Source organism: Malaclemys terrapin, chromosome 4 (genome assembly GCF_027887155.1).
Source record: "Malaclemys terrapin pileata isolate rMalTer1 chromosome 4, rMalTer1.hap1, whole genome shotgun sequence".
Classification (NCBI taxonomy): Eukaryota; Metazoa; Chordata; order Testudines; family Emydidae; genus Malaclemys; species Malaclemys terrapin.
This window is the reverse complement of record NC_071508.1, coordinates 96458274-96475823: the sequence shown is the minus strand read 5'-3', so window position 1 is coordinate 96475823 and position 17550 is coordinate 96458274. Positions and strand designations below refer to the sequence as shown.

At 41.8% G+C, this 17550-nt stretch overlaps 1 protein-coding gene across 17 annotated transcripts in view; it reads left to right on the top strand.

Annotated features, from left to right (window-relative positions):
* RYR3 (ryanodine receptor 3) overlaps positions 1-17550 on the top strand; it is a 551551-nt gene that overhangs the window by 100127 nt on the left and 433874 nt on the right. For all 17 annotated transcript variants that reach the window (XM_054027214.1, XM_054027212.1, XM_054027213.1 and 14 more), the window contains exon 4: positions 14299-14406. In XM_054027214.1, the coding sequence (XP_053883189.1) occupies positions 14299-14406 (108 nt within the window). The remainder of the gene's footprint in view (positions 1-14298; positions 14407-17550) is intronic.

The following is a 17550-nucleotide window of genomic DNA, read 5'->3' as shown; positions in this document are numbered from 1 at the left end:
TTGGCAGCAGGGAGATAGGCTTCTCTAGGCTTAGAGGCTGCTCTCTTCTCTACAGGGGAAACAACCAAAGCTGAGCGTCTGTTTAGGGGAAGGACTGACACCCCAGGGCCTACAACAGGACAATGCTTCCCCCCCCAGCGAGGGGGCAGGGAAAGTTATTCCCCCTTTTTTGTGTTTATAAATTGGTTTCTTTTTGTTTGCTGGAGCAGCACTTCTTGGGCCTACCCTGCGTTCTACTTTGAAAATACTGATAAGAAAATACAGAGGGGGAAGACAAATACTGTCCAGAGAGGGGCTGATTTATCCCAGGACCTCCCCTCCGCCCCGCCAGAGGAGGAAGTGCTAAATCCAGCAGGACAGAGGAGGTGTCTTGCCACAACACTTATTACAAATGGAGATCCAAACACCACCTAAACTGGTGGAAGCTGAGATCCAGATCTGAACTTTATGATTGGCTCCAAAATCATAGTAGGCCAACCCTAAAACAAACAAGCCCTGGATATGAACATGTTTCAACTTTGTTAAACTCAGATCCAGATGTGAACTTTGTCTCAGTCCCATCTCTCCTTCTTTGCGATCAGTGCAGTCTTGACTGGCTGGCTGGGACACTTTCATTAAGGGAAAACTTTCCTAAAGCTTATTCAAATTAATCTCCCTTGTGAGGTTTTATTTCCATCAATGTCACTCTTGGTGCAGCATGCAAAACTTACCACAGTGTTGATGAGACTGAAGAAATGTGTCTTGCACCTCTGACTCAAGTATGGCTTCCTTTGAAAGTTTTTCTGGTGGTTTTGTCCTATGTCCTATTAAAGCTGTTGTGTGCTTGCCTGGCCCAGGCCTCATGGAATCTGTATTCTGCTTTAGAGGTGGCCATTACTTGGTGGTTACAAATGTGCTCAGCTGCATAATGTTTGTAAAGTATTTTGAGTTCTCAGAATAAAAAAAATATTAAGTACTGCTAAATGCAACAATATCTGGCCCCTTTCCTAATATTATTTATTTAATCTTCTTTCCTCCTCTAACTACTGCCACTCCCTTCCCGCCACACCCAATTACTCTAGCTAATGTATGGCTCATATCAAGTTAATCATACTACCTCTCATATTAGCTCTGACTCACTGGTACACTGCATCCTGCCGTGATGTGTTGCAGATTGGCTTCAAAACATTGATGACAGATTAAAATATAGTGATTTGATCTGGATTCAGTCAGTTCTTTTTGAGTAAGCAAATAAATAAAATTCTTCTAAGATTTCAGTCTCCAAAGCTCTTTTGAACAGTTACTGTTCAATGTTATCTTAACACCTCATTCAGAAAAACAAGGTGTATCCAGTGTGCAGAGTGTTGGAGATGATAACTATTTGCATTGCTTGGAAGGTGTGATTGAAAATACTGTTAAAACTTAATATTTAAGTCTCGGAGAAAATATAACTCCCTCTAGGTAGCTCTGTTCCCTGCGTATTTTAAATTACTTTGCACATCTATGACTATATAGGTTTCCTGCATCAAACCTGCCATACAGTCCATCTTGGTTTTGCATGGAAATTTTCTCTTGCTAGATTAGCCTCTAATTAGGACCCCATATATAAGGTATATTTCTGAATTTATATACGGAACCTCAAGCAATTCATATGGGCTTTGGGGAGAGATTCCTCTCCACTTTGTAATTTTCTTTGACATATTGAGACTCAGTCAGTGTAGTCTATCCTGTTTGTTACCACAGTATGCTTATTATAAATTGCTTTCCCACCACCTCTTTTAAATGTTCTTTAAAATAAAATGGCATGTATTTTAAAGTTCAAAGGTACCACTTGAAATTTCCCAACATTGCTGCTGCTTATAGGTGTTGTCTCTCCAGTCCTTTATTCCCATTTCAGGCCCCAATAGCCAAAAGAAGGGGACAGATAATTTGTCTTGTAGCTACATCACAAGTTCATAAAAGTACATAATTGTAATTACATCCATGATATGAATCTGTTTACTTAACACCTAATCCAAAACTCCCTCTATATTCTGATGAGATAAAAAAGCATACATAGCTAAGGTTTAAATCTTGGCCTCTGTTCTCCCTTCGATGTGTTATTCATCTTTTAATATTAATAGGAGTTGCATGTATGCTGTTATGGGTTTCACTCACCACATATGGCACCTCCTCCTGGCCATCCTGGCGATTAACTCAGCTAAGTGCCACACCTCTTTCTATTCTTTCCCCCATCGTCGTCTCATCCTGCAGAACCTTCTCACTTCAGGAACTGCAGCCTTCTCTTCATGACTCAGTCCTTTGGCCTGGTCACCATATATATTCTCCTTCCAGGATGGTGTAACAAAATCTTTCCAGGACAAACCGTTCCAGGCAGTCCGCTGTCCTCTGCCTAGCCTGTGCCATGTTCCCCAGTAGCTGGTAGGGGAACCTAGGCTCATCATCTACTCTGGGTCTCAGCTCAGAGGCCCTCTGATTAGCAGCCAAGGTCTGCACTGCTATTCCATACTGCTATTCCCCAGAGCCTTTTTCTACCTTCCTGGCTTCTCCCCTCTTTGGGTTTGCCAGGCTCCCAACTCCCTCCTCCCAGGGAGCAACTGTGGACTACCTGCTATAGTCCCAACACACCTGCCTCCTCCCAGGGAGTGACTGCAGCATGCCTTCCTTGGCCTCTGTTGTCAGCTTCCAGGCTTATATAGGCCCTGTCTATCCCTGCCCAGCTGAGCCTTGTGTCTAATTAATCAATGCCTGCTCCCTGGCTCCCCCTCCAGGTGCAGCCTGGAGAGTTAATTGGGCCTAATTTATTTCTCAGGGTCAGTGTGGGGAGTACACCCCATCACATGTGCTTTGAAGGGAGATTGGACCTTTTAATTGTTTATATTGAAAGTAGGGAAGTTCTTATGGTATGCTGTTGTAATCCTCTAAAAACAACTGTTGGCTATACGATACTAAGACCTGTATCTCTAGCTGTCATTACTCCCTCCAGTATTTATGTCCTTTATATAGTCTTCCAGAGAAAGAGGTGACCCTTACAGGTTGCACTGTTCAATGTGAGGCTGAGATCCTATGCCTTTCTTTGAGAGATGGACCCTATGAATTTTTACTGTGGGTGTGCTGGCACTCCATGTGCCTGAGACTGGAAGATTTTTCACTAGCAGCGTCTGTTGGTCTGCACCTGCACTTCTTCCTGTGCCAGACTGAAGGCATAAGGGTTGGCATGGTTCCTTTCTACTGCTTCTGATCGGAGATGGAACCCCTCAGTGTCCACAAGCTTTGCTAGCATTCCTGCTGTAATTTAAGTTTTTACTGTAACAATTTTTGTTGGGTAGGTAGTTTTAAAATAGTTGGTATAATATAGGGTTATTTCTCTTTCCCTTGTTACCTCCACCATTTGGGGCACCTACTATGCCCAAGATCCCAAACTTCAAATCCTGCCTGACCTAACGCTGGGTTTTCCCAGTTAGTGATTCCCATGAGAGTTGTCCGTATTGTCTCAGGAAATCACACATTCGCACTAAGTGTAAGGTCCATTGTTATTTCCCTCCTTGAATTCAACAATCTCCTGAGTTCTGGCTCTGTAGACACTTGATGGAGCTTTCCATGAGGCCTAGTCCAACCCTGGGCCTTCTGGCTTGCAACACATCAGCCACAGTGTGATGGGGTGTTCACCCTACACAAGCCCTGAAAAGGTTCAGGTTGCTCAGATACAGGCCAATTAAACTTTTAGGCCACACCTGGGGGAGAGTCACACTTAGTGGAAAAACTCTGCAGTCACTCCCTGGAGAAGAGACAAGGAGGAGGAGTTGTCTTAGGGGAAAGTAAGCCCTGGAACCCTTGGCAAGAACCCCAGAGGGAATGAAGTAGTCACCGGGTTCAGAGGAAGCTCCAGTGATAATCCAGGTGGGTCCCAGAAGATAGGGAAGAAAAGAAGGAAAGAGCTCAGGGAAACAGCAACAAGGTCGGAAGTTGAGCAGACCTTGGGTACTGGGCATATGATCCATATGCTGGAACCTGGAGTAGTGGGCAGGTCTGTGTTACCCCACCAGCCACTGGGGAAGTGGCATCGTCTGGTCAGTGAAATGGAAAACTGCCTGAGACAGTTTGTCTAGTGGGACTTTGATACTCCAGGACGGGAAGAGTATAGTGGAAGGCCAAGCCATGAAAAGTGAGTAACCTGAATTCAGAAAAAGATCACAGGGCGAGCCACTGAAGGGAGAGGCTGTCAGATCAATCAAGAGCTAATCCCCGGATGAGCCACAAGGAGGTGCCCTAGGGAGAGAAAACAATGATCACCTCCATCAATGTTACCACACCACAAGAAAGATGACTCAGTTGTACTAATACTCTCTGCCCAATCCAAGTCTGCATTGTCAGTTCCACCCAAAGACAGATGCCCTCCCCTCCATCCATTAGGCTGGGATATACCATTCACCGATTCTAATCGATAGTATCCATAGAGTTTCCTATACTGATGAAGTGTTACATGCTGGTTCTGTCTACAAGCTGTGGCATAGAAGCATCTACACCATCAAAGCATTATTCACTGGTCTTCCATTAGCCCTGGAATCAAAAGACAAACAGTACTGTTGGCCCAGCACATGGAATTAGAGGATTCATATTCCTCTGACTAGATGGAGACTGAGGGTATGTCTACACTGCAATTAGATGCCTGTTTAATTGTGATGTAGACATTCAGGGTCAGGCTGTAGACTGAGCTCTGTGACCCTCCCACCTCACAAGCTCCTAGAGCCCGGGCTACAGCCCAAGCCCAAAGGTCTACATTAAACAGCCCCTTAGCTCAAGCTCCATGAGTCTGAGTCAGCTGACACAGGCCAGTGTGGGTTTTTAATTGCTGTGTAAACATACCCTTAGACAGCAGTGCCTCTGATAGTTCTGAGGCATGAGATGAATCTTGATAGGAGCTCTACAGTCTCCTAGGCACTCTCTCAATCCTGCACAGCATATTACTGCACCTGGGGCCAGCGGTACCCTCCAAGGACACCCCATCCATGTCCATATCCTCCGACCCACTTACCATATTGGTGCTCCTAGATTCCTCACTTCAGGTCTCCAGTCTATCGGGAAACAGAGTGAGAGTTCACACAGCTATCACCTGTCAGGGATAAGGCTCAGTCCCTGAAGGAATGTTAGGAGGAAGCAGAACAGCTGGACCCACCCAGTCCACCAGCAGCACTTTCTACCACACCTTCTGATGAGGCACAGGACTCACCATCAGCACCTGACGGTTATAGATAGTTTCAAGACCTCCTAAAGAGCATTGCAGAGGCTCTCATGAATACCCTGGAAGAGATGCAGGACCCTACCCACAAACATCTAGACATCCTCCAGACTACAGGATCTAGCAAGATGGTACTCCCCATCAATGAGGCCATATTAGAACCTGCCAACGCAATTTGGCATACCCCAGCCATCTGCACTCCAGTTCCTAAACAGACAGAGAAAAAGTTCTTTGTATTATCAAAAGGGGCAGAATATTTATTCTCTCACCCCAGCTTCAACTGTCTACTGGTCCAGGCTTTCACCAAATGCAACAGGTTGCACCAGCCTAGGTTCATTCCTTCAGACAAGGATGCCAAGAGATTAGATCTCTTTGGCAGAAAGAATCTCTCATCCACCAGTTTACAATTGTGCATAGCAAATTGAGGCACTAGTGTTGAAGTATGGCTTTATTAACTATAACAAATGGTCTGAATATGCTAATAAGTTGCCACAAGAGCTCAGGCCTCAAGTCTAGGCCATCTAGGATGAAGGGAAGCTGATAGCCAGATCATCTCCCCAAGTTGTGTTGGACACAGCAGACATGGCTTCCTGTTCCATGACAACGTCAAGGGTCATGAGATGGGCTTTATGGCTGTACTCCTTGTGGGTTCCCTAGGAGGTCCAGGTAACAGTAGATATCTTCCCTTTGAGGGCAATAATCTGTTCAGTGAGAAAATGGATTAGTCACTGGAAACCCTTTAGGACTCCTGCACTCCTACTTCTTGAGGCAACACATCCCAGGTCCTGGGGGAAAGCACTCCAAATCAGCTCCTTATAGGCACCATCCTGCTCCCCAGCCCTTGCACTGAGAAAGGCCATAGGAGCCTAGGAAGTGCCAAAGAATTCAACACAACAGACATAATGCCCTGCTGCTGTTCCTTCCTCAATCCTAGCCTCCCTCCAAAAAATCATTTTGGTGGGACTCTCAAGAGCTGCCAACCAGTCTCTACACTGCCAGATATACCCCCCACACCCTTCAGTGGCTGCCTGGCCTGTTTCCAACCAATGCAAGAGAATTCTCAAACAAAAAGGGTCTCCCTGATCTAGTTGGAGCCTCTGCCTCCTCAAAACAGACGGAAGTGCTTCTATTCCAGATAATTCTTTGTCCCCTCAAAAGAAGGGAGTCTGGAGACCCATCCTGGACTTTAGACAGCTAAAGAACTTCATAGGTCATACAAGTTTCAGGATGACCACCCTGCTCTACATAATCCCCTGCCTAAACACAAAAGACTGGTTTGCAGCTTTCTGTTTGAAGGATCCCTATTTCCATATAGATATTTGTCCAGTGTCAACAAGGTTCCTGTGCTTTGCAGAGGATCTGGAAGACTTTCAATATGGAGTTCTCCCCTTCGGTCTCTGAATGGCCCAGAGTGTTCAGTGGTAGCAGCATACTGGCATCACCAGGGCAGACAAGTATTTCTTTACCCTGTTGAGGCCAGTCATATCAGGAAGTATAGTCCTTTCCCTGCTAAACCTAGTGATGTTCACTTTAATCTCTACATGGGTTATAGAATTTATCAGAGGGACCATGAATGCTTCAGACTATGAATGTTTTGGCCAAAGCTTACCTACCACAGGACAGATTCCTTGTGATGAGGGATCTCATCACCCGACTTCAACTGAGCCCCCCGATGACTGTCTGATCCTGTCTAGTCCTTTTAGGCCATATGACTTCCTACACCTACATGACATTCTATGTGAGGCTCCATCTCCAGTGCCCTCAGGCATGGTGGAGAATGGTCTATGATACAAGCCAACAAATGAGTCTCAATTCCTCAGCGTGTCCTAATATCACTCACCTGGTGGGAAACCAAAGAGACTGTGTGTTTTGGAGTTCCTTTTGTTCCCCACCACCACCACAAAGAAACTAGCTATGGATATTTCCCAACTGGACTGGGGAGTGCACCTGGATAAACATCTACCTCAAGGCTCTTGGACTTAGCAGGAATCCAAGCTGCACGTCAGTCTCCTCAAACTTAAAGCAGTTCATGAAGCTTGGAAGAAGTTTTGACCTCCCCCTCCCTCGTTATCAAGACCTACACCTGCTTAGGACCTGAACCTGGCACTGCCAGCCCTTATGAATCTATTTGAGGCTTTAGGGCCCCTATGGTGGATCTCCCTTACACAGCGGATTTTTCCTTACATAATGATAAGGTTTCCTTGATATTGCATCCCAGTTTCAGGATTTCAGTATTTACATTTATTGTGTTTAAAATCTAAGGTATAGTAATGAAAAATCTGTTGCCAAACTCTTGTGTGTGTTCTTTTTCATGGAGAACAAAGGAGGCAATGTCAGTGGAGAGAAAATCACTAATTTATCTTACTGGCTTCTGACAAGTCTTGTATTTTGTTTTTAAAGCAGCCTACAATAAGCCAGGTTTCTCCTTTATTTTTATGGCTATTTATGGTAATTTTGTAGGTGTTAAATGTTAATTTTTATCATTTTTTTGTGTGCTAAAATGTTTATTTTATAAAGAAAATGTTAAGCCTGAATATCAAAATATATAATGGTCTCTATGATAGTAATGGTCTACCATGTACTGTATATCTCAATTTTGTTGTTATGAGACCCGGTATGTATGAAGTTGCACATATAACTTGTGGTTCCTGATAATTTAGCTGGGTATAGAGGAATTGTCATAATGTTCAGATAACTATAAGGAGTCATTTAGCCAATAAAGTATGTTGACCGGAGATGAGTTGTTTAGTTTATTCTGGTTTACAAAGAGGCATTTTGAAGCGATGAATGGGCATGCGATTTTGTGGTCTTTGATAACTCAGTTGGGAGAAGGATTGATGTCTATTAGAGAAGTGCTAATCACTTATTGTTTACATTCAGAAGGGTTTTCTACACTGCGGAACTTAAAAACATCTGCCCTGCTTCTCTCTGCCAAGAGTTTTTGACAACAGTACCGCTAGCTGATTATTCAAATTGATCACAGCTATATGCGTTTTTCCTTTTTAAACCAAATTATGTTGCAACATAATATGCACTGTTTAAAACAACATGCACTGACTTAATATTGGCCTTAGTGAAAAATGAATAGGTTGACGTATTGGGTTTGTTTTTTTTTACTATTGATAAACGTTTAAGTTTTCACAGTGACTGACAACTTCTCTGCCCAAGGAGCTTAAAAACTAATTCAGTAATAATAAACAGAACAGTTTATATGCAGAAAGGAATAGAAAATACTGCATTTCACTACTAAAGCTTTTGAATCTATTATTTATTTTTTTTCAGTGTTTTTTCTGTTTTGATTTGAAATATGCTCTGGCACACTTACAGATATACAAATTCAAAAAAGGATAATTAGTTCAACTGAATTTAATCATGTGTATAATAAAAGAAGCATTTAGCTGGAGACTGTAGGGCAAGAGCTGGAGAGGCTGACTTAGAGGCATACTCCATAGCTGAAGCCACAATCCTGAATAGAGATAATTGGCACTGTTTGACTTCTGCTTTATGCACCTGATGGTGCAGGATAAATGATGATGACTTGTGTGCATAAAATTACTCATGTGCATGTTTGCAGGATTGAGGCTTCAAACTTTACGGTATGACCTGAAGGTCAACAACACTAGGCTCTGTTGCGTGAACTCTTCTGGTCTAGTGTATAAACTCTTTTGTTGTCAAGGATGCACTGTATATACTTTTTATTATACTTTTCTTGTCCAATAGAAAATGAAATAGGATTGCGGTTTCCCTCTATCATCATGCTGTACACGTGCATTAGTTTGGGTTTAAGATTTGTGTTCATCATCCCACTTTCGGTTGATTTTCTGTTACTTTATCAGGATACAAGTATCCATTTTGTGATGTTACTGTGAAAGAAATGCATCAGACTGCCTCTGCATATTTGCTGGTGTATTTGGTGGTAATCACATCTATATTTACAACTTTACCCCCAAAAATGTTAAAAGAACATTATTAAGGTTGCGAAGTCAAGCACTCAAAATTTAGAAAATGCCTGTGTAATCTTAATTCAGCCTCCTTTTGCATATGCACCATGAGACAGTCTTTAATTATATGACCACATGTTATTTTGCATCACCTTACACTAATGAAGGTAAATATTTATAAGACTGTATTTTGAGGGGTGAGATTGTCCCTGGACCCCATGTAAGTGTGAGGGAGCATAAGGGATTTAACACAAAGAACCAGTACAATAGCCCCAAACATTTTGGATTCCCCATGAAGATTTTGACTGCTTTGCAGTAGGTTTTAGAAGCTGAAAAAGGGCTGGATTAAGGTACTTGCTGCATAGATTAGAGACTCAGCATGCTGCGGCTGGAGTGAAGGCAAGACTGACTTTTCTTTCCTGTTTTTCTTGCTTTTAGTGGCCATGCTAACCATTCACAACTAACACCAGATCCCCCTTTCTAAAAGGGAAGTGTGATAAAATCTTTATCCTGTAACTGTACATGAAACATGTAACCTTTATCCTTTAACTGTACATGAAACAACAAACAGCCCTATGAAGAGCAGGTTAGACTGCCTGAACTTTGTGACTTATTTTGTACCTTTTAAGGCATTCGACTGCTAGTCCTCTGACTTCCTGGAATTCTCAAGATTTTATATAATCCTCCAGGAACGCAGGATCTTTCCTTGCTGGGAGAGTCTCAAGAGGGTACATGTGCTTCTATATGGGTAGGTGGGGTGGTGTTCGCAGGTTCCATTTCATGGTAGTGATCTGGGTAGATTGGAGGTCCCCCAGGTGACACAAGGTGACATTGGTTCCAATGGATGATTCCTGTTGCCATCCCCTTTTCTTGAAAGTCTTACATGCAAATGTGATCTCCTAGATTCAGTACTCCCAAGGATTTGACTCTGTGGCACTTGTCAAAGACCACCTTCTGATGAGGTTTCTATTGATCTTCCTTCTTCTGTAATCTTGGGAAGTCTGGCCAACAAGAGTCGAGTTGGGAAAGGAAGGTTGTGATAGTGTACTTCAACTGCCTTCCCATCAACAGTTTTGCAGGCTGCGTCCATTTGCTGGAGGTGTTGACTGGTATGGCAACAGGGCAAGATAAGGGGTATGAGGATTTAGAAATAAGTTGTTTCCTTTTCTTTACTATATGTTCTGCTTTACCATTACTCTGATGGAACTGGGCTGGATCTGACATAAATGAAACTGTTGGTATCTGCAAACCTCTTGAAAGTCTCAAAGGAAAACTGAGTACCATTGTTAGAGATGTCTTGCTCCAGAATCCTAAAACAGGCAAAACATGGATTTTATCCTCTGCACAACTGCACTCGATGTGATGCTGAGTGGCCTGACAACTTCAGTGAATCTTGAGACATAATCAGTCATCAAAAGACGTGGTATTATCCAGATAAAAAAGATCAGTCCTGACTTTCTGTCACAGCCTGTCTGGTACAGCAGATGATAGTAATGGTTCCAGTGGATTTGTTTCACGCAAGCACAAATTTCACATTTCTCAACTCTCTGCTGTAGTTGTTTGCTCAGCCCAGGCCACAAAGCTGTCTGTCTGTTTAGCTCCCTTCCTGCATTTTATAATGCCTTGGTGTCCCTCATGCAGTCTGTCTGGGATTTCCTGTTACATTAGGGATAACTAATCTGGACATCTTCAGCAATAAACCTTGCTTTATAACAAGATCCCTGGAAACCACTCAGTATGATTTCCTAGAAGTTTGTCTATTTTGTGCAGCCTTCTTTGTAGTGTTGGCAGTGATTCATGCCTTGACTCAGGAATTCATCTGCTTCTTGCAGGTGTTTTTCTGTGATGAGGAAATCAGTATGAACTGCATCTGTGAAATCTTCCAGAAACAGCTCCTCCTGTTCACACTCTTGCTGTGTATCAGAGGGGTAGCCGTGTTAGTCTGAATCTGTAAAAAGCAACAGAGGGTCCTGTGGCACCCTTAAGACTAACAGAAGTATTGGGAGCATAAGCTTGAAGAAGTGAGGTTCTTACCCACGAAAGCTTATGCTCCCAATACTTCTGTTAGTCTTAAGGGTGCCACAGGACCCTCTGTTACTCTTGCTGTGGTTTGTCTGAGATTGGGGCACTGGAGAGCATGTCAGTTGTGCAGGAATGCTTATATCTTGCTACATTTTTCTGAATGCCTGATTATGTTTAGATCCCGGAATTCTGTGGACTAATGAGCTCTCGTAATGGCTTTGACTACTATGCCAGGTAAGGTAGGAATTTTCCTAGGTATGTTACTATGTCCATGAATTGACATATTTCACTGATGCACTGAGGCTCCTTCATCTGGGTAATCACTTGTACTTTCTCTGAATCTGGTTTGACCCGTGCTCCATTAGTGATCTAGCTTAGACAGACACTTGATTCTGTTTTTGAGGATTTACATCTGTCATTACGTGTTAGGCCTGCTGTCTCGCGTCCATCAAGAGATGTTGGTTGTGTTGGGTTTGAGTTGATCTGTAGACAAGGATATCCTCCATTTGGCAGAGAGCCTCTTCCAGACCCTCCAGGAATGATGACATTTTTATCTGGAAGTGTTCCGGAGCAGAAGATATGCCACATAGTACTCTATTGAAACAAAACCTTCCAAAAAATGCGATGAAGATCATTGTAGTACAGCTTCTGCAGCAAGTTGTATCTGCCAAAATCCAGATGGGGCATCCAATTTTGAAACTTTTGCTTGTCTAATTGTCAAATGGTGTGCCCAATATATGGGAGTACGTTTTGCTCTCTACAGACATTCTCATTGAGCTTGGTAAGGTCTACACCCATCCAAATCTTGTCATTTAGTTTTGGGATCACAACCATGCCTGCATAACATTCAGTTGGAGTGTCTATTCTGGAAGTGATGCCCATCTGCTCAATGAGGTTGACCTCTTCTTTCATTCTGGGCAGTAAAGGAAGGGAAATTCTCCTAGGTGGTATTGGAGCAAATGGCTTTGCATTTGGTGTAAGTTTAATGTGGTATTCTTCCTCTGATTTCCCCAGTCCTTGGAACATTTTTGGGATCTCTTTGCGATCTTAAGTTCTAGGTTCATGATGACTGGTTCTATCCTTATAACCATGCTTATGGCTGTGATTGCTGGAAAATCAAGTGGAGCAGTGCATAGGCTATCTAAAGCATAGACATCTTGGGATGTATTCTTCTCAGAGCTTTAGAATGGCTAACATTTTCCTTTCACGTCTAATGAGGACTTTCCAGAGCCTTTCAATTAATTTTTGAGTCATGAAAGCGCCAACACTTCAACTTCCTATAAAATGATTCTGGAATGTCCTGTTACATCAATACCTGTTTGTTTTGAAGTATTTTTTATAATTTCCCAAGGGGATTGTGGTGATTCATGGTGGTTTCAAAGTCTTCAATCTCAGTGTCTTTTGGGTCTTCATTTGAAATACAGCTGCCCCTGTGCATTTAGACTGGAAGACTGCAGCATTATGTCACCTTCTTAGATACTTCCTGTATGTATTGTGTTGTCCTTTCCTGGATAAAGCTATTTACCGTGAAGTGGTTTGCCACACCATGGGATTCTTTCATCCTCTGTTGTATTCTTGTTCTTTACTCAATGTTAGCATAGCCATCTCTGGATCCCTTTATGCTTGTACTTATCTGGTTGGGTATTGTTTCTAAGCATTTTAGATATTTTCCTCCCCATGTGTATGGCTTCTACAGTGGGTGCCTACTCAAAATTTTTCCAGAGAAGAGTCTGTTGTGTCTTTATGTATTGATTTTTGGAATACTTTGTTCTTGGTTGTCACTAGTGTGAGATTAGGATCATTTTGGTGTTGCTGTGGGCCCCAGCCTAAGTTTCAGTGTCCCTTACTTTTCTAGCCACACTCCCAGTTGCAGCCTGGTCTCACCATAGCCGTTCTCTCTGGACAGTCTGTGTTTTCAGACCTCTGCCTGTTTTGTTACTAATCTGTGCAGGTTTTTAAGCTGTTCTGGATAGTGACTTGCTTGTGTGTTCTCCCCCCCCCTCCTCCCCCGTGTGTGTGTGTAGGTGGTGTGTTATCTGCTGAATCTTTATTCAGTCCCCCTCAGACATCATGCAGAGATTGCAGGGACCCAGAATGTAGTGGTTGGGGTGAATGGAAAACTGTGGCTTTTTTGAGAGGTGTGGCGGACTCTGCAACTTGTAGGGATGCTACTTGGGGATCAATACATCTTTTATAAGACACTATTCCCTGGTAGAGGCATGTAGGTCTTATACACATTTTGGCAGAACCATCTTACAATCACTGGGCAGACTCTGAGTACATGCTTCCAACACATCAGGTCACTGCTTGAGAGTCACCAAGAATGTAATACATCTGGGCAATTACTTGAAGAAAGAACGGTTACTTACCTTACAGTAATTGTGGTTCCTTGAAATGTGGTGTTGGTATGTATTCCATGACCTGCTCCACCTTCTATGCCCTTGGATGGGCAGGTGTGAAGATATTCAGAGCACAGGTGTGGCCCCTTATGGACACTGCTGACCAAAACATTCCTATAATGAGTTTATGGGACATATTTTCCACTGTTGGTGCACATGTGGAAAACACACATTGAAGACCTACTGTTACTGTAGAGTAAATAACTGCTCTTTCCTGTTATAGAATTAGTGGATTGAAAATATTTCCACTCTTTTGTATTGAATGTAAGAATTATAATTCAATAACTACAGACTTTTTGATGCTACAGTTAAGGTTTTTCTTATTATGTGAAGTACATTCCAGAGCTAGGATATCAAATTATGATTGCAGATCTTTCCTTTTAGTTTTCTATTTATTTGTCATGACTAAATGTTTTAATAACTGAGAAAAAAGTAGCCTGCAGATACACTCTTCTGCTTTTGGGCCCGATGACCCCTTATTTTAACAGTAGCACAGTGCTCTAAATAAAAAAGGACAATTAATTGCAGCGAGAAAATCTTCTGAAGGAGGGAATACAATTTTTTATACAAAAACTTGTGTTCTTAGAAAACAAATGTATTTTCACCTTAAAATGGATGGTTTTTATTTTGTGTGTATGTATGCACATATTTGCTTTACATTTGCTTGAACTCACCAGCTATGTCATTCTTGTCCTTTGTCTTGTTCTTGTTTTTGCAGTATGTGCCTCCAGATCTTTGCATCTGTAATTTTGTGCTGGAGCAGTCTCTCTCTGTCAGAGCCCTACAGGAAATGCTGGCCAACACAGGGGAAAATGCCAGTGAAGGGGTAAGTAAATTTTTATTTTGGCATCAAAAAGGATACCAGGCATCCAACTTTGAACTATTTCTCATTTTTTTATCCCGATTAAGGACCTTTAGAACAGAGGGTGCCTCAGAATGGGGTAGCAGGAACTTCAATACTCCTTTTATTTAGGGTTTCCATTGATCCATTACCCTTATGATGCAGACAATTTTTCATACTGAGAAGCTAGGTGCATTTAATGTACTTAGCAGATGAAAGAAAAAACAACCATGCTCTACAAAGGCCAGTTACTGTACTGCTAGTTCAGAATTGGCTGCTGAACAATACAAAAGTGCACCATTGGGATGAGCCTAGCTTCTGCCAACCAAAGGAGTATGAGTTTCATAAGGTTGCTTTGAAATTTAGGTCATCAGTATGGTAGCACTATAAACCTATCAGCAGTCACAAATCAGAATAAGAGAGTATAATCTTTAAAGTTAACTGTTAGCTTCTTAAATTCATCGATCAACCAACTAAAGTGACATAATTTATTCTGGACTTCAAACATTAATATATATTTTGTAGTTGTACGTCTATAACTAAAGAGTTGTTTCTCAGTGAGTTTGTTTTAGTCATGGTGAGGGAGCTTGAATTCTCCTGTGGAAATGTTTCATTACAGATTATTTTTGTGTGTTTCTGCATCTCTAAATGTATTAAAACACAAAATGATATTTAAGTAATGTTGATGGTCTGGTGTAAATGCACATATGAAAGAGATTTGAAAAATAAAAGCTGCAAGTTCTTTCTGTTGTTCTTACATGTTGCATCACTGGTGGAACGTTAGACAACTGTAATACCAAGACACAAGAATGAGCTAAAGAGGATTTTCATACTGAAGGAACTTCCAAATGTCAGACTAATAAATGTACTTTAGAAATGTATTCTCTTGCCCTATTTACTACTGAAAAAGCTATTTGAGTGTAAAAAACTGTGGTTTGCTCTTTCACAGTCTATCTTTTTCTCCTTTTGTGATATGGAAGTGAAGTGATAATACTGAATTTGTGGCATCGTAATAATTTCTTAGGCAATAGAAGTGATGGTGTGAGTAAAAACTGGCCTGAAACAGAAGCCCATATCCCAATTACTCTGAATTTTGGTAACGTGTATACTGATCTGAACTTTACTGCTGGCTACTTTCTTTATCATGGAACAAACCTAAGCTCTGCATCTGAACTGCCTGTTGGGAAAGTTCAGATCCAAATCCCACCTTCGCAACTCTGAACCATTCCTAATTCTAAACATGAATAATCATTGTGCAAGGTATTAAAAACCCTAAAGGGTCAAGTTCCATATAATATGGTATTAAGGTTACAGCTTAGGGTCCTTTTTAAAATAAACAAATGTTTGGCTCTAGTCTCCACCTAGAACTTTTAATCACACTTATGGGTTCTAGGAACGTAAATTCTGGTCACTCTTACTTTCATCAATCACATAGAATCGTGGCTACCTGGTGACATTCATTCTTCTTAATTTATTGGAAGAAAGGACAAATATTTCATTAATTAATACTGTGGAATTAAATAGAAACTCTAAAATGTGCACGTGTTGCAGCAGAGTCTGTATGATGGGCTGCCATATTGGAGGCCACAAAACTCTTACCTAAGCCTCATGGTCAACTCCAGTTCAGCCCTGGAAGTAGTCAAACAGGCAAATGGGCTCCTCTTGGATGTATTGAGCATTATTTGCTGTGGACTACTTTGGGCCACTGAGGTTGGCTATAGACTGCTTTGCTTTGCTGATGTAGACTATAGGCCCTGCTGCCCAGCCAGATCATCACCAGTTTGCCAATGTTTGCTGTGATGGGATGCTTGAATCAGTTTCCCAGTCTATATTTAAACCTCTCTCACTACACTGGGAGCCCAGAGCAAAGGAAGACTGAATCTCTACACTCAATTTAATTGCTTTGGGCTCAATGCCCCATCTGAGCCAACCAAGAAACTCAAAACGATACCGCTCTGTTGAGTAACTACATGGCAAGTACTTTATATGTATCAAATTAACCTGCGCGCAGTAGATGACAATTCAATTTTCCCCTTTTCTGTTGCTGGTGAACATGAAGACTCCTGTTTTCTGAAAGCCTCATAACACTGGTGCTTACAGACATAATTTTGATTTCACTGTCAAATCAGGCAGAAGGAAAAGTGGACCTGTGAAGGAGAAAACTATATGTTTTTCAGATTAACACAAGAAATGCACCATATGTATATGGGAATTAAAAAATTAATTCGGGGTAATATCTTTTTTGTACAAATGCTGAATTATTCCAAATTTACTTCAAAATGAAAACCTCCTTTGACTCAGTTTTCCATGCTTTTATAAACTACAGTTTTAAATGTACTTGTAGTGCTTTTTCTTTTTCTTAGGATAATCCTGGAAAATAAAGGAGGTTGATGCGGGATGGTAGACTGTAATGGCTCCTTTGGGTGATAGAGCAAATGGGTGTTTGTCGTAATAGAGGATAATTGTTCCTTTGAATGTTTTCACAGTTTATTTGGAAATTTGAATGTACACTTTTTCAAAAATGTCTATTTTTATACTAAAGATGGTAATAGCTAAGAATAAAAAATTACAAATGTAATTTTCTCTTTTGAATTATAAATTGGCTTTTATACTGTGGTCTGTTCATTGTCTGGGTATACCGCAAGAAGGACAGGAGACTTGTTATGGGTTTTAATCAGTCCGCAACTTTATTATTTAGATGTCTGGGACTACCCTGCAGATAAAGTGTACAGTGCAGGCAAATCCATGCTTATTCAAATCAATTCTCTGGGGCTTTCACCAGCCCCCTTTGTTTAATCCATGCTTATTCACATCAATTCTCCAGGGCTTCCACCAGCCCCCCTTTGTTTCCATCCAGGTCCCCCAGCTGACCCATGGCTTGGACCTTACCATCTACCAGCTTTGCAAGAGGCTTAAGGAGGGCTATGAGAACGGGGGGTGGGGGGGAGGGAGTTGGCTCCCTGCCATACCGGTCATGGAAGTCCCCGACCCCCTTCCCCCATTCTGTTTCTTTATCCAGTTTCTCCTTTTAAGTCTGGTAACTGGCTGCCCTCCCTATGGAGTACCTGCACTGAACATCCACCCAATATTACAAAATTGTGACATATGACCTACCACCTTTTCTATTCA